Here is an 18,254-nt window from a genome sequence, read left to right as displayed (position 1 = left end):
ATTTTCTAGAATGGAACAAACTTAGAGAACTACTTACTTATGTTATAATACTTATATTACATATTTTATATTATAAAGGATAAAATAAAAGATGCAGATGAACAGCCTGAACAAGAGATGCATAGAGCAAAATTTGGAAGTCTCGAGCACAGGAGTTTCTATCTGCATGTACCACCTCCCTGTGTGTGGGTGTGTTCACTAACCCAGGAGCTTTCTGGACCCTGTACTTTAGATATTTTTATGGAGGCTTTATCAGATAGGTATGACAGATTATTATTTTCCAGCCCCTTATCTATCTCCAGAGGATTGGAGGTAGAACTGAAAGTTCCAAGCTCCAGTCATGGCTTGGTCTCCCTAATGACCACCCATCTTCCAGGAGCTCACCAAGAATCACTTCATTAGAACAAAAGGTGCTTCTACCATGGGAAATTTCAAGACACTTGGAAACTCTTCACTCAGGAATGGCAAGCATTTTGGGACCTCTGTGCCAGGACTGGAGTCAAAGACCAAATATTGATGGGAATGGGGACAGAGACCAAATTATATATTTTTTGTTATTTCACACTACCCTACACTAAATAGTTGATTATCTTTTAAAGAAGTTAAAAACCAAAAAGGAAATTATTTTATATTTACCATTTCTGGAGTTCTTTATTCCATGTGTTGTTATATTCCTTCTGCTACAGAAGTTTTTTTAAATTTAAATTCAGTTAGCCAAAATATAGTTCATCATTAGTTTCAGATGTAGTTTTCAGTAATTCATCAGTTGCCTATAACACCCAGGGCTCTTCACATCATGTGCCCTCCTTAATGCCCATCATACAATTATCCATCCCCCCACCCACCTCCTCTCTAGCACCCCTTAGTTTGTTTTTATAGTCAAGAATCTCTCATGGTTTTTCTCCCTCTCTGATGACTCCCCTTCAGTGTTCCATCCCTTACCCTATGATCCTCTGCACTGTTTCTTATATTCCACATTTGAGTGAAACCATATGAAAATTGTCTTTCTCTGTTTGGCTTATTTTGCTCAGCATAATACCCTCTAGTTCCATCCACGTCATTGTAAATGGTAAGAATTCATCCTTTCTGATGGCTGAGTAATATTCCATATATGTATATGTATACATATATATATGTGATATATATATTACATCTTCTGTATTCACTCATCATTGATGGTTATCTCAGCTCTTTCCATGGTTCAGCTCTTGTGAACCTTGCTGCTATGAACTTTGGGATGCAAGTTCCCCTTTGGATCACTACATTGATATCTTTGGGGTAAATACCCAGTAGTGCAATTGCTGGGTCATAGGGTAGCTCTATTTTCAACTTCTTGAGGAACCTACATACTGTCTTCCAGAGTGGCTGCACCAGCTGCATTCCCACCAACAGTGCAAGAGGGTTCCCCTTTCTCCACATCCTCATCAGCATTTGTTGTTTCTTGTCTTGTTCATTTTAGCCATTCTGACTGGTGTGAGGTGGTATCTCACTGTGGTTTCGATTTGTATCTCCATGATGCCAAGTGATGTGCAGCATTTTTTCATGTGTCTGTCAGCCATTTGTATGTCTTCCTTGGAGAAATATCTGTTCATGTCTTTTGCCAATTTCTTGATTGGATTCTTTGTTTTTTTTTAATATTTTATTTATTTATTTATTCATAGAGATGCAGAGAGAGAGAGAGAGGCAGAGACACAGACAGAGGGAGAAGCAAGCTCCATGCAGAGAGCCTGATGTGGGACTCGATCCAGGGTCTCCAGGATCACACCCTGGGCTGCAGGCGGCACTAAACCGCTGCACCACTGGGGCTGCCCTGGATTCTTTGTTTTTTGAGTGTTGAGTTTGAGAAGTTCTTTACAGGTTTTGGATACTAGCCCTTTATCTGACGTGTCATTTGCAAATATCTTCTCCCACTCTTTTGGTTGTCTTTTGGTTTTGTTGACCATTTCCTTCGCTGTGCAGTAGCTTTTTATCCTGATGAAGTCTCAATAGTTATTTTTGCCTTTGTTTTCCTTGCCTTTGGAGATGTGTCTAGCAAGAAGTTGCTGTGGCCGATGTCACAGAGGTTGCTGCCTGTGTTCTCCTCTAGGATTTTGATGGATTCCTGTCTCACCTTTAGGTCTTTCATCCATGTTGAGTCTAATTTTTGTGTATGGTGTGAGAAAATGGTCCAGTTTCATTCCTCCGTATGTGGCTGTCCAATTTTCCCAACACCATTTATTAAAGAGACTGTCCTTTTTCCATTGGTATTCTTTCCTGCTTTGTTGAAGATTCTATGTTCTCTGTTCTGTTCCATTGATCTCTGTGTCTGTTTTTGTGCCAGTACATACTGTCTTGATGATAACAGTTCTGTAATAGAACTTGAAGTCTGAAATTGTGATGACACCAGTTTTGGTTTTTCTTTTTCAACATTCCTTTTGCTATCCAGAGTATTTTCTGTTTCCAAAAAGTTTTATAATTATTTATTCTGGCTCTATGAAAAAAGTTGATGGTATTTTGATAGCGATTGCATAGATTGTTCTAGGAAGCATAGACATTTTAATAATGTTTGTTCTTCCAATCCATGAGCATGGAATGGTTTTTCCATTGCTTTGTGTCTTCCTCAATTTCTTTTCTTTCTTTTTTTTTTCTTCCTCAATTTCTTTCATGAGTGTTCTATGGTTTTCTGAGTACAGATCCTTTGCCTCTTTGGTTAGGTTTATCCCAAGGTATCTTATGATTTGGGGTGCAATTATAAGTGAGATTGATCCCTTAATTTCTCTTTCTTCTGTCTCATTGTTTGTATATAGAAATGCAACTGATTTTTCTACATCGATTTTATACCTGCCACATTGTTGAATTGCTGGATAAGTTCTAGCAGTTTTGGGGTGGAGTCTTTGGAGTTTTACACTAGAGTATCATGTCATCTGCAAAGAGTGAGAATTTGACTTCTTTGCCAAGGGCAAAAAAAAAATTCTTTGAATGCCCTTTTTATTTCTGTTGTCTGATTGCCGAGGCTAGGACTTCTAGTACTATGTTGAACAACACTGGTGAGAATGGGCATCCCTTTTGTGTGTCCGTCCTTATGGGAAAAGCTCTCAGTTTTTCCCCATCGAGAATGATATTTTCTATGGGCTTTTCATAGATGGCTTTTAGGATACTGAGGTATGTTCCCTTTATCCCAAGCTGTGGAGAATTTTAATCAAGAAAGAATGCTTTATTTTGTCAAATGCTTTTTCTGCATCAGTTGAGAGGATCATATGGTTCTTGACCTTTCTTTTATTAATGTGATGTATCACATTGATTGATTTGTGAATGTTGAACTACCCTTGCAGCCCAGAAATAGACCCTACTTGGTCATGGTAAATAATCCTTTTAATGTACTGTTAGATCCTGTTGACTAGTATCTTGGTATTTTGACATCTATGTTCACCAGGGATATTGATCTGTTAATTCTCCTTTTTGCTGGGGTCTTTGTCTGGTTTGGGGATCAAAGTAATGCTGGTCTCATAGAAGGAGTTTGGAAGTTTTCTTTTCATTTCTATTTTTTGAAACAGATTCAGTAGAATAGGTATTATTTCTTCCTTAAATGTTTGGTAGAATTCGTCTAGGAATCCATCTGGCCCTGGACTCCTGTTTTTTGGGAGATTTCTGATCACTAATTCAATTTCCTTGCTGGTTATGGGTCTGTTCAGATTTTCTATTTTTTCCTCTTTCAGTTTTGGTAGTTTATAAGTTTCAAGGAATGCATCCATTTCTTCCAGATTGCCTAATTGGTTGTCATATAATTGCTCAGAATATGTTCTTAAAATTGTATTTCCTCGGTGATGGTCATGATATCTCCTCTTTCATTAATGATTTTATTCATTTAGGTCCTTTCTCTTTTCTTTTTGATAAGTCTGCTAAGGGTTTATTGATTTTATTGTCTCAATGGACCACCTTCTAGTTTCATTGATCTGTTCTTCTGTTCTGGCTTCTGTTTCATGAAGTTCTGTTCTAATCTCTATTATTTCTCATATCCTGTGTGGTTTAGGCTTTATTTGCTTTCTTTCTCTAGTTCCTTTAGGTGTAAGGTGAGAGATTGTGTATATGAGATTTCTCTAATTTTTTGAGAGAGGCTTGTATTGCAGTGTACTTCCCTCTTAGGACTGCCTTTGCTGTATTTCAAAGGTTTTGGACAGTTGTGTTTTCATTTTCATTAGTTTCCATAATTTTTAAAAGGTCTTCTTTAATCTCCTGGTTGACTCATTCATTTTTCAGTAGGATGCTCTTTAACCTCCAAGTGTTTGAGTTCCTTCCAAATTTCCTCTTGTGATTGAGTTCAAGTTTTAAAGCACTGTGGCCGGAAAATATGCAGGGCATAATCCCAATCTTTTGGTATCAGTTGAGACCTGATTTGTGACCCAGTATGTTTGATATAATTGGCTTCTCCCAAATTAGAAGCATAGATATTTTTTAATTGTTATATCTTCTTGTTGGGTAGACCCTTTAAATATGATATAGCGTAACTCTTCCTCTCTTACTACAATCTTTGGTTTAAAATCTAATTTGTACGAGGATTGCTGCACCAGCTTTAAGGTCCATTAGCATGATAAATGGTTCTCCACCCCCTCACTTTCAGTCTGGAGATGTCTTTAGGTCTAAAATAAATCTCTTATAGACAGCGTATGGGTGAGTCTTGCTTTTTTATCCAATCTGAAACCCTGTGTCTTTTTATTGGAGCAGTTAGCCCATTACATTCAGAGTAACTATTGAAAGATATGAATTTAATGCCATTGTATTACTTGTAAAGTACTTGTTTCTATAGATTATCTCTGTTTCTTTCTGGTTTATGTTACTCTTGGGCTCTCTCTTCATTTATAGGATCCCCCTTAATATTTGTTGCTTGGTGGTCACATATTCTTTCAGTCTGTCCTGGAAGTTCTTTATCTCTCCTCCCATTCTGAATTAGAGTCTTGCTGGATAAAGTATTCTTGTCTGCATATTTTCCTCATTTAGCACCCTGACAGATCATGGTAGTCCTTTCTGGCCTTCCAAGTCTCTATGGATAGGTCTGATACCAGTCTAATGTTCCTACTCCTGTAGGTTAGGAACCTCTTGTCTCAAGCTGCTTTCAGGATTTTCTCTTTATCTCTGCAATTTGCAAGCTTCACTATTATATGTCAGGGTGTTGATCTATTTTTATTGATTTTGGGAAGGGTCCTCTCTACCTCTTAGACATGAATGCCTATTTCCTTACTCAGGTTAAGGAAGTGCTCAGCTATGATTTGCTCAAATATACCTTCTGGCCCTCTCTCTCTTTATTCTCCTTTGGGTATTTCAGTAATTCTGATATTGTTTCATTTTATGGCATCATTGATTTCTCAAAGCCTCCCTTCATGATCTACTGGTTGTTTTTCTCTCTTTTACTCAGCTTCCTTCCTTTCCATCAACTTGTCTCCTATGTCACTTACTCTCTTGTGCCTCATTTACCCTAGCTGTTAGAGCATCCAATTTAGACTGCATCTTAGTTAGAGCATTTTAAATTTCAGCCTAATTCGATCTCATTTCTGCACTAAGAGATTCTTTATTGTCTTTTATGCTTTTTTTCAAGCCCAGCTAGTAAACTTTATAGTTGTTATCCTGAATTCCATTTCCAATATTTTACTTAAATCCATATCGATTAGATCTGTGGCAGAGTGTTACCTCTGGTTCTTTCCTTTCTTGTAAATTCCTCCTTCTGGTCATTTTTCTCAGAGAAGAATGGATGAATGAATGAGCACTATTAAAAATATCAACCATGACCCAAGTGAAATACACACAAGACAAATCTGAAGAGGTCAAACATCAGAAGAGAAAAAAAAGAAAAAGAAAGAAAATAGGGAAAGAAAAAAAGGGAGGAAGAGAGAATATAATCTCACAGAGTGGACAAAACAGGGTGATCCATTTGGTCCTGAGAGTATTTTGACCTGTGTGTTAGAAGACACTAAATCCTAAAATTGTAAAGAAAGCAAAGCTTATATATATATACAAAAGTAAAACTGAATAGAGTTGAAGGAAGCCAGAAATGAAGAGTATTTCTATAAAATGTAAATGTAAAAAATGAAAGTTAAAAAAAGACTTAAAAACAAAGAGTTCCATTAGAAACGACAAATACCCACCATTTGCTTCGACGTGGATGGAACTGGAGGGTATTATGCTGAGTGAAATAAGTCAATCAGAGAAGGACAAACATTATATGGTCTCATTCATTTGGAGAATATAAAAATTAGTGAAGGGAATAAAGGGGAAAGGATAAAAAATGAGTGGGAAATGTCAGAGAGGGAGACAGAACATGAGAGACTCCTAACTCTGGGAAACAAACTAGGGGTGGTGGAAGAGGAGGTGGGTGGGGGATGAGGGTGACTGTGTGATGGGCACTGAGGGGGGCACTTGATGGGGTGAGCACTGGGTGTTATTCTATATATTGGCAAATTGAACACCAATAAAAAATAAATTTATAAAAAAAGAGTTGTTAAAATAAGAAACTAATTGAAAGGGAAAAAAAGAAAAAGAAATGGAAATTTTTAAACTAAAAGATCAATCAATTATGAGAAAAAAACCTTGAATTCTATATACTATTTTCCCTGAGCACTGAAGTTTTATAGTCCTGTGTGGTTCATAAGCTTGCTATTCTTCTGTTCTTCCAGTTGGTCTTCTCGGGGAGGGGCCTGCAGTGATGATTCTCAGGTGTCTGTGCCTGGGTGCAGTTGTGCCAGGGGACCAGGCTCAGTGTAAAATGATTTTGGTTGCTCTGTGTGGCTTGTGTTCCCTGCAGGGTTTCCTCACCCCTTTAAAGGATCAAAATAAAAATGACTGGCCCCAGTCTCCATCCCCAGAGCCATAGATTGTGGCCCCCTCTCTTAAGTAAACCCTTAGAGATAAGTGGTCCTCACTTTTGTGTGTGCCACAGTCTGCAGACTCCTTTTGAGGGAAGGCAGAGGGTCTGGTGTTTCTGTACTTTGTAGCACCCTGGCACGGAGAGTGGTCACCCAGTTGATTGTGTACCCACTCCACCCCTCTCAGGGAAAGGTGGAGGGTCCCCACATTCCTGTCCTTTGCAGAGTCCCCACTTAGAGACCAATTACTGGATCGGGCTATGGCTCACTGTTTATGGCAAATTGAGCTGAGAGCACCCTCCAGGACTCGTTGACTGTAACCAGGTTCCCAGCTCCAACACTCGGGAACTCCACTCGCTCAGGCACCCCCATTGTTTCTGTGAGTCTGGGAATCCTGACACCAGACTGTCCCACCTAGAATTCTGCTCTGTTTCACCACGTGAGCACCTTTCAGGCAGCAGTGTCTGTCTCTGGAGTAGATTTTTGAGAGTTCTGACTTTGCCCTCCAGAGCTGTATCACTTTCCAATAGCTGGCTTACAGAGCTATTACTTCCCTCCCCCACCATTTATCTTTAGATATCTCCCCTCAGAATCACCGCTCTGAACATCCTACCTTGCAAAAAGTGGTCACTTTTCTATTTGCAGAGTTCCAGGTATTCTTGTCTTACATATTGGGTTGAATTCATGAGTGTTCAGAATGATTTGATGGTTATTTAGCTAAATTCAAGGGACCAGATGAAACAAGGTCCCCTACTCTGCTGCCATCTTGCCTCCCCCTTATCCTGCTACGGAGCTTCTTTTGACATTTTTCTTATGTATGTCTACTAACAACAAATTATCCTAAAGCCTTTATTTTTTTCTTCATTTTGAATAGATCATTTCACTGGATATAGAAATAGGCAGGCTTTTCTTTCAACATTTTAATGATATTTAATTACCTCTTGGTTTATTTAGGTTCTGATGAGCTATCCATGGACATTCTTATCTTTGTTTCTCTGTATATATTATATCATTTTTCTTGGTCTGCTTTTTAAGATTTTATCTCTATCTCTGGTTTTCAGCAAATTTATTATCATGAGTCTTGCTATGATTTTCTTTACATTCATCCTGCTTGTGGTTTATTGAGCTTCTTGGAACTGTGGATTTATAATTTTCATTAAATTTGTATGATTTTCATTAATATTATGTCACTGACTTTTTCTATTCCCACTACCTCCTGACACTCCAATCATATGTATTTTAGAATACCTCATATTATCCCACAGATCACTGAAATTCTTTTCAGTTTTTCCATATTTTTTCCCTCTGTATTTCATTTTGGATAATTTCTATTGTGGTTATTTGATTTCATAGATTATTTTCCTGTGTAATGTTTAATCTACTATTAAGCTGATCCAGTGAAATTTTCATCTCAGATTTTGTAGTTTTCATTTATATAGGTTCCATTTAATTCTTTTTCGATACTTTTTTTACATCCTCATTCTATTCATACTGTCTTTTTTAAATACTTGAGCACATTTTTAAAATCCTTGTCTGCTGATTGCATTATCTCTGACTCTACTTTTATTAACTGATTTTTCTCTTGATGATCAGCGCATTGTCCTGCTCTTTTACATATCTAGTAATTGCTTCCTGGCTGCTAAATTTGGTGACTGTTCTGTTGTAGGGTGGCTAGACTTTGTTTCCTCATTTAAAGAGTGTTGTATATGCAATAAAAATGTTTGGCAGACAGTGTAACTTGAAGATGAATTTGTTTCTTTCAAGATTGTTTTTAAGCTTGTTTGGGGCTTTCAAGGTTGTTTTTAACCTTTACTTAGGGCTAATTTATTCATATTAGTAAAGTAGGACTCTTCTGTGGCCTCTATTCTAATGCCCCCAAAGTTAGTTTTACCCTAGCTAGGTGGAACTTGAGTATTTCCCAATCCTGTAAATAGCTTTAGAGATTATTTACCCTGTAATTTCCCAACAGTCACTGGTCCAACTTCATGCAGTTTCTCTCTATGCATCTAAAGTTTACTATTAAGCAATAAATTCAAGGGGACTTCTGTGCTTATTCTGTGTTTTTTCTGTATAGCTCTCTACTCTGCGGCAGTCTCCCTGACACATTCCAGCTGCGTACCCTCACTCCAACTCTGATCTGTTTTTTCAACTCAGTGAACCTGCTATGTTCTGCTTAGCTTCTTCCTACCTGCACTGTGGCCTGAAAAGTGCCTCAAGGCCAGAAGTTAGTGTGATTGTAGGGCTTCATTTGCTTCTGTTCTTACCTTTATCACAGTTCTGTACTGCCTGTTGTCCAAGATCTGGAAACAGCTGTTTCATATATTGTGTCCTGACTTCTTGTGCTTTGTGGTAGATCAGTCCCAGAATCAGTCATCCCATTATAGTCAGAGTGGAGCAATGCTGCCAAGTATTTTTTTTTAACTTTGCAATTGAAAAGCAAACTTCTGGAATCAGTGGCTCTGTGGTGGAAGAGCGTAAAGGGGAAGAGATTCAGAGGTAACTATATAAATTTATGTAACATTTGCCAGAAGTTTAAGAAATGCATTATATTCAGAAATATTTTCTTCTTGATTTCAAAATAAGACTCGGTGGAACTATTAAATTTATTTTGGGAAGTTTCTACTTTAGGTTCTATACTTCTGTACGATGAAGGTTAATTAGATGGTTTCGTGAATATTGCAGTATTGTTGATTTGGATCAATGATGATGATGGGGCAGTTGCTCCTGCTACTGATGATGACGACAACAAGATTTATTTAGGCACCTCCAATGAACCAGGCACTGTGTCAAGCTCTTTCCATCAGTTCCCTTTACTCTTCCACTAGAGGGCTGCACACTAGAAGTTATGAGCTCCAGAAACTCAGGGAGGTGATGTTAGTTCCTCAGGCTCACACACTAAGGAGTGAACACTCCATGACTACATTACTCTGTAGTGACCTCTTCACCTGAGTTTTCCCATCTGGCACATTGTAGTGGAAAACAGTTAACTCTTTCCCTAGGGAGGCTGTGCTATTATATAGATGTTTTGCATTATTTTGCTTTGAATAACAGTATATGTAAATGTGCTCCTGGAGGTTAAAATTGTATTTATTTTTTAAAGCTTGGCCTATCCCACTGGGATAAATAGTTGAAAATAAGGGGGAGGAAAAGGCAGGCTGGAGAGAATGTGAGTCACATGGAATTGCTCCTTCTTCCCCCTTCCTGCCCAACACATACTCCTGTTAGGATATAAGCTGCCATGGCAGAGGAAAGAGTCGTACATTTCCTATCATGGAGTCCTCACTGGTTCTGATAGTCAGCGTCCAGAGTGGATTAATCCAGACATTACTCATTAACTCTGCATCAGGATGATGTGCAGGGGCAGATGTTCTTGCTGAGAAGAATAAAAGCCTCCTGTAGCACCTGGAAGACTTTAGCACACACGGTCCCCAGCCAGATCACAAAGAGATTCTAGTGAACATGGGCCCTTTGCTGCCTCTAACCATCTACCTCTTGTTCAGAGGTTGGCATATCTCCTGGACTTCAGCTCTCCCATGGGCCCTGCATTGTTGAGCCCTCCCTATCTTCAATTGCCTTTCCTGGCATTTGAATCATCACTTCGATGATGTGATAATATCTGCAAGTTGGGAAAATAAAAGTGGCATTTGTTTAGCCATAATTAATGAAATATTTATGTTGCATGAGACTATGTGATAAAACCTTAGGCTTAGAGTCCTTTTGCTTCTGATTACATTTGGGATTTTTTTTTCTATGACCAGACATTCTGACGCCAGCTCTTTTACACTGAGCAGATGTCATGTAGTAAAAATGGGTGCCAGATGCTGTGAGCCACAGAAGGGCGATTTGTTTAAGAGCTGGCTCTGACTTTTTTGCATTCAATTACTCTGCAGAACAAACCTTACACAAGCATTTAGGTAACTCAGCTAACTTCAGACAAGCATTTTAATAATAGATTTCATCTCTGAATGCATTTTAACCAACACACCATATAAATGGTGTTTAAGGAATTAATTGATTTCTGCATAATACCTTTTTTTTTTTTTAATATGAAAGGAGAGCTGCAAAGCTTTTGGCAGGGACCCAGAAATGTAATTAACGTGGAGGGCCAAATTTTCAGTTGCCCTTAGGTACTGCCTCTTCCGACTCACGGCAGGTGCAGTGAGGGAAGGGCAGGGAGGAAGGGAATGACGGTAAGAAGGGAGGAGGGAGAAGCAGTTTGGGGTCACGAGGCAGGAAAAGAAGCTGGGGATTCAGTAAGTTCTTCTGTTCCCATTTCAGGTCCCCAACACATCCCCATCCAAATGCAGGTGACAGGGGCCACCTCTTCTACCTCTAACACCAGCATCTCCTCTGCAGATGAAGATTTTCATCCCCAACCTTCCTTGCGGTCAAAGGTAACTACACTTGGCAAACCAAAGAGGGCCTTGGCTTGTGGGGGCCATTTACCATCCGGATTTCAGACCCAATGTGGACTCCAGCTGCAGTGGTTTCGTTAGGAGGATCACGTTTCATTTCATCTGACAGCAACCGCTTTTTACCTGGAACACCCTAAGAATTATCTTTTTTTTTTAACTTTTAGAAGCTCGCCTTTCTTAGAGACTCCAATTGGCAGAAAAAAAAAAAACAGACATATTTACTTAAAATCATTTGGTGACTGCAGCTCTTAAAGTGGGTTTAATACGTGGTCCAACAAGCAAACCATCGAAAAAATTACAACAAGCAGATGCATATTTCCCTGAGGGAAACACAGCTTCATTTAAGAAGCACTAGAGGCAGATTGCATGGAAAATGTTATGTTTATTCTAATCAGAAATATGAAATGAACCATGCAGTTGCATCTAGACACGGATACTCCAAGGGTCCCTGCTGTGGAAGGAGGGACTAGCTGCGTGCTGGCTAGGGAGATGGCTGTTCTCTTTGGTTCATGAACGTATTTCTGGAAAACACTTTAAACAATTCCCATACCCGTAGATTTAAAAATGCAAACACCATCATATGTCTTTAAATGTGTGTGTGTGTGTGTGTGTGTGTCATATACGTGAAGACATATCCCACGACCAAATCTCACTGTTGTTTTCTCTATCCACCGGGGCTAGGACATTTTCACTGGGACCGAGGGATGAATGGTTGGACCTAAAATACTTCCCAGGAGAACAGAGAAGCAGTTCACTGTGCTAACAGTGTTTATTTTTTGGAGCAGTGAGGATCTGAGGAGAAAGGGAGAGAACCAAATTTATTTACTTAGACTCAACTTTTCCATGTCTGGCATTAGGAACTTTGGCGTCATCTCAAATCACTCAGGGGTTCCAGCTCCCCACGGCCCAGCTTAGAGCAAGGCAGGAGGGGCCTGGGACATGGCATGAGAGAGAGAGAGTGAGACAGAGACAGAGACAGAGACAGAAAAAGAGGAGGGGGAAGGGAGCGAGGGAAGGAGCGAGGAGGGAAGGATTGCAAATGAAAGAGAATGTGTATGGGTTTCTCGTTTCTAACTATGGGCATCTCTGATTGGTTCAGTATTCAGCACAAATAAATTTGGTGTGTGATGTTGATTCCTGGGGTTTCTTTGCTGTCCCCTCTTCCCTTTAAGTGACCTTGAGTTAAGTGTGTATTCATTAGAATACAGACATTCATCAGCCATTCTAACAGCCACTCCAACACTCATGGAGAATAAGAAAATGGAATGGCCCAAACGCATCAGAGAGCAAGACCATAAGATCTAGGGCGAGCCGTGCAAGTAGCTCCTTGTCCTCCTGCTGGCCCAGAACAGAGCCTGTCAGCACTTAAGCTTGCAGCGTGGAAAAGCTTGCCTGCTTCACCTGGCCTCTGACCACTCTTACAGGAAGGGAAGCTGACCAAAAGGATATTTCTTTCCTACTCCCCACGGGCTCACCCTGAAACAACAAGGGTTTTCCCCCCTCTGGTTTCATCTCTTCTGCTCCATACAGGTGTGTCCCCAGCCCTTTGGCACAGAGCCCAGGTCAGCTCAAATGAACCTTTGTGCAGGAAACTGGAGACAGGATGTGAACACTCCACCCCTTCCATTTGCTTTGGCCCTCCCCACCACCACTCCTCCCAAAGCCATGCCTGGACCTGGGAGACCAGGGCAGGCACTCGTCCTCGGTCCTGCCAGCCCTCTCCCTCTCTCTGTCCTTTGTCTTTTCCTTCCTTGTCCGGAGCCCCTTTCCTTGCCTCTCTGTGCTGTCATTGCCACTTTTGAGGATATAAGGACTGTGCCTGGGACATCATAAGACTAGATGAGCATTTGTGAATAAATCATCCTTCTTTTCTGTGTCAACATATTTTAATAAAAGGCAATAGTGATTTTCTTTCCTCCTCCAGGTCCTACCTAGTTCACTAACTGTTGATAAAGCAGTAGGGTTTTGGCAGCTGAGCTGTTGGAAGTGTTAAGATGGGGTGATGCTGCCAAGACATCCCCCCCTTGAAATGATATTAAATGGTCTTAATTTAAGGGGAAAACTTGACATTCCTACAAGGCAGGGGTTTTTGACATGCCTTCACAGTATTGGGTCTAGGAAAGGCTGTGTAGACCAGCTGAAAACGTGGATGCTGGATTCAGGCTACTTGGGCTTAACTCCTGGCTCTACCGATTACTAATTGTGCCATCTTGGCCAAGTTATGTAACTCCAAGGTTTGATTGACTTATCTGTACTCTAAGTGTAATGTGAGGAATACATGTGAAGTAATCAGTGTAATATCTGCCATACAGCATTCAGGATGTGCTGGGGCTTATTAGATAAATTAATATAATGGAAGCCCAAGAGATACTTGTGAGTCTATAGATTGAATTAGAAAGTCTCTGGGCACCAACTACCAGTGATCTCCACCATGCCCTCCTGACCTAACCTTTCCAGAAAGGTCCCGCCTATTTAATGGTGAGCTTCCTACCCTCCCTCCCCCACCAAATGGCCCAGACCCTCTGTTCAGAATGGCTGACAGTAAATCTGGAGGTTATCTCATAAAAATAGAGATGATATGATATGGAATAAGTTTGAGATCAGAAAGCTAAAATTTCCTTCCAAGGATGAAATAAATCTTTAAGATTCTAGATCCTAAGGAGCATTCTAGAAAAATGAAATTTCATCATTAAGATAAATGTTTTCACTGATGACCCGTAGATACTCTGAAGTCTCAAAGCTGGCTGCTTTCCTGAGGAGCATGATGGTCTCTCCATCCATAGCCATGGAATGGGTGACTCAATGACCAGGATCCACGAGTTCCTGGACATGCACACACTTTTCAGGCATAACCTCTGACCTCTGTCATGGGCCTGGATTCCTCTGGCAGTACCAATAGGATTGGCCTATTAATCCATCCTTCCCTTGTGGATTTATACTCCCTTTAATGACCAAACATCCAGTTCAACCACAGATACTGAATGCCCAGGCACCAGACTAGCTGTAACAATGTTTTAATTCCATATGTGTTTCTGCCAGCATTAAAAAGAATTCTTCAGCATGTTCTAATCTTAATCCTAATATGTAGAAAGTGAATGAGTACGCAGCAAGAAGACAAACTCACAGTAAAACTAGCCCAATTTGAACATTTGCTTGTATACATAGGATGTAGATATATGTGTATATTATATACAATTATATACACATGCACACATATATGAAAAATACCTGATTTTATTCTATTATGATCATGCTAATTTATAATATGATAATCTGATAATCATGCCACTAATAATAAAAATCATAGTATTTATGTATTTATCCCGTATTTTTTTTTCAAGTATTCTATGAAGGGCATAATCCACATTCTCTCAATTAATTCTTATCACAGTCTCCATAAGGTAGCATTAAATCATTTTCATCACTTTGAAGTTCAGAAAGTTGTGTGGCATGCTGAAACACACAGCTTGGCTGGGATTTGATGCCAATTCTGCATGGCTCCGGGGCCCAGTGCTCTACCAGTATTCTCTGCTGTCTCTCCAACCAGAAGTGTCTCCTCTGCTTTCCAATATGTGGATGTGGCCACACTGTTACTTTTCCTTTCTCTGGTGTTTAAAACCTGGAAGTGATACCATCAAGATCTACATCTATTTTCAATGCATCCATTTTGAGTGTTCTGGATTTTACAAGCCCAGGCATACACAAAACCCAGTGACAATGATGACATATTTGCGCAAGCAAAGTGAAGTAGGGAAGGGAAGCAATCTTTTGCCTACCTCAAGCCCAGAAACACTTGTATCTGAATTATTTAGACACATTCCTCTATTCTCAGGTTTAATTAGGCAATGTAGACCCACCTGAGGATTGTTTAAAGATATTGTTTTCATGGTGTGTGTTTATGTGTAAGTGTGTGTGTTTCCCACCCAGGCTCATCCTTAGAGCTATGGTAGCATCTATGTAGAATATAGTTTTTGTGTTATTCTTTTCCTCAACTGAACCAAATCAATTCTCTATAAAGCCACTCCCACTTTTACACCTACATATATACCACTCCCAACCCCAAACACACACACCTGTTTCCCAATCCAGCACCTACCAGCCACATGTGGCTATTTAAATTTATATTTGAGTTTATTAAAATGAAATTTCAATTTCTTATTCATGCTAGCCTCATTTCAAATGTCCAATAGCCACATGTGGCTAGTGGCTTACATATTTTAGCACAGATATAGGACATTTCCATCATTGCCGGAAGTTCTATTGGACATCATTGTTCTAGAAGCTACACAGTGGTTTGGTTGGAGAAAGCAGAAGCCTGTGTCATTATTTTACAGATTTTAACCTCATTTTTCTCAGATACAATTTTTCTTCTCTTGGTTTTTGTAGGAGAGGAAGACCCTTAGAAGAAGAAGGAAACTGGAGAAAGCAACAAAACAATTGGTTAAGCAAGAAGAATTGAAAAGACTTCATAAAGCTCAGGTCAGAAAAACTTGACTTGAGTGAGTGAGCCTGGCATCTGGGACCTGGGAATTGGGTTGGAAAGCCCTTGGAAGTCTGTATTGTGTTAGGGGAGACAGGCTGGGGGAAGGTCAGTCTCTCTTCTCTGAATGACCAGATTCATTCTAAAGGCTCTAACTCAATCCCTGGTGGGACCATGGGGCCTGAAGAGCCTAGATGTTGAGCTGGCCCACTCCCAACTGCCTTTCCATCTGCAAACATGTGTCCTGCAAGTGAGCCTGGAATGACAGCCAACACATGGCCCTGGGAACCATCCTAAGCCCTGACTGCCACATGGCAGTGGCCTTAGTCTTATCCTCTGTGAGGATACAACTTTCTCCTGACGTCCTGACAGTGCCCCTGCTGAACAGACAATCTATTAGGAGCTGTTTCTATTCCAAGGTTAGTCAAAAACATAAGCAGCTAGCATTTCAGTATAGACTCCCGGTCTTGATTGTTAGTGCTAAACATTTCTGCTTGAATTGGTCTGTCCACGTCTGTCACAGGCAGACAAAGGATGCAGAAAGTCAAGGCATTCTCCACCTCCCTGAGGACCCCAGATGTAACCTTGAAGAATAGCAGCATTTTAGGACAGAAGGACTTAGAATGACCATTCATATTCACGCAGTGTTCCCTTCTGTTCCTTTCTGTGGTTACTTCCTTTTTCTGGCCATGTAGTCCTCCTGAGGAAGGAAGCCGCTTCACCTGAACTCCTTTACTCTTCACAGTGACAAGGGAGCCACCACTTTCACCTAGCAGACGGGGAAAATACCCACAAAGTCCCTCTGTCCCCTCTCAACTTCTGAAACAGGTTTCCTTGTGAGAATGAGATAAGTCTTGGTGATATGGATTGACAGACTGGCCATCCTCCTCCTTATGGTCTCCCTCCAGATCACAGGTGGTGGTGAGAACCATGATAGCCTTTGGTGGCCTCATCTATTAGCACTCACAGCAGCCTTAAGTCTTCAAGATTTTCATCCTTGGTTTGAAGGAACGATCACTGTATAGCCTGTTCAGCGGCCATAACAACATAGCGCACAATATGTGACTTAAACAACAGGAATTCATTTCTCATAGTTCTGGAGGCTGGAAACCTAAGATCAAAGTGCCTTCAGAATTGGTTTCTGGTGCCGCCTCTCTTCCTGACCTGTAGACACTGCCTTCTCTCTGTGCCCAGGCAGAGAGAAAGAGAGAGATGTCTCTTGTGTCACTTCCTCTGCCCATCAGGTCACCAGTCCTACAGCATTAGGGGCCCACCCTTATGATCTCACTTAACCTTAACTACTTCCTTAAAGGCCCTATCTCTAAATACAGCTACATTGGGGGTTAGGGCTTCAATATATGAATTTGGGGGAGTGGAAACAATTCAGTCTGTAGCAACCATATAGCCATCAATGCATGACAGTCATAAAGTCATTTAAATTCCATTAGTTATTCTACATCATGCCATCAAGAGATGGATTAATAAAAACAAAATTGTCTTTAGAAGAGAGACAGAGGGCATGAAATTACAACAGTGTTACATAGATTTCCCGTCCATTTCAGATTTTGCATTAAAGGCTGGGACATTAACACTCTTAGCTGGGATGAGAAGAGCCAGGCGGCTGCTCAGGCCCGACCCCTGTTCACGTCTCTTCACAGGGTAGGAGGTACTTCAGTGATTGTACTCTGAATCCAGGGGAGACCAGGAAGATGTGGAGTTAAGAAGGAGAGGGGGTGAGAGGTGCAGGTTGGTGAGGGAGGGAGGACATGCACATTCTACCTGCCCAGACAGCTGCCAGCTGTACCTGTTTGGCCAGGTGCAAAGTCTGTTCTGCCCAGAGATGTGCCTTCTGGCAGCATGCTGTTTAAAAGCAGAGGAAATTAATGGGGAACAGAAAGTGTACATGGGAAAGGCTTTCCCCTAATCTTCCTTCCTGGTACAGGCAAGAGAGAAATAGCCAGTAGAGAAACTAAGTACATAAAAGCAAGCCCAGTCATGACCCCAAATGTTAACAGGTGCTGATGGTAAGTCTAGGGAGGGTGTGAGGTGGTCCCTTAATGGGATCAACATCTTGGGTCTTGTCTTAATAATCTGCTAGGAACAGCCACTGTGCACTTCCACACTAAGAGGCCCCTGGGTGTTAGCCCTGTGGTCCACTGAAAGAAAAGTTCCAAGCTATATGGCTGAAGATGGGAGCTGGACACATGGAGCAAGGCACAGCAAGCCCCAGGAGTTGGCCCCGGGTCTCCGGCTCCAGACCAACTTCTCAGGAGGTAGTTGCTGGCTCTTCTTGGGAAAGTGGACCACGACTGTGCTCTGTTTGCCCCTAGAACCTCATCCTAGTTTGAGTAGTAGCTGCTGCTCTGTGGATGCTATGACCAGTTGGAGGCCAAGGCTCAGAGGAGTCTGGGAGCCATGAGAACCACCTCTGGAGCCCGGCATCCTCTGCCCAAGGGCACGTCTGGTCATAGAGGACTCTTCATGTCTATTCGGGGGCAGATTGAGCTTCCATACAGACTCTTTGCT

The 18,254-nt window shown here is 40.9% G+C and overlaps 1 protein-coding gene across 8 annotated transcripts in view; it reads left to right on the top strand.

Annotated features, from left to right (window-relative positions):
- Window positions 1–18,254, top strand: part of MICAL2 (microtubule associated monooxygenase, calponin and LIM domain containing 2) — a 222,473-nt gene that overhangs the window by 178,777 nt on the left and 25,442 nt on the right. For 7 of the 8 annotated variants that reach the window (XM_072794051.1, XM_072794050.1, XM_072794049.1 and 4 more), the window contains 2 exons: window positions 11,112–11,227; window positions 15,635–15,727. In XM_072794051.1, coding sequence (XP_072650152.1) covers window positions 11,112–11,227; window positions 15,635–15,727 — 209 coding nt within the window. Of the gene's footprint in view, window positions 1–11,111; window positions 11,228–15,634; window positions 15,728–17,290; window positions 17,318–18,254 lie in introns of those variants that run through there. The other variant, XM_072794048.1, reaches the window with a different exon arrangement.

This window comes from Canis lupus, chromosome 23, assembly GCF_048164855.1.
Source record: "Canis lupus baileyi chromosome 23, mCanLup2.hap1, whole genome shotgun sequence".
NCBI lineage: Eukaryota > Metazoa > Chordata > Mammalia > Carnivora > Canidae > Canis > Canis lupus.
Note: the sequence above shows the minus strand (reverse complement) of the source record. Positions and strands in the feature narration are given on the sequence as shown.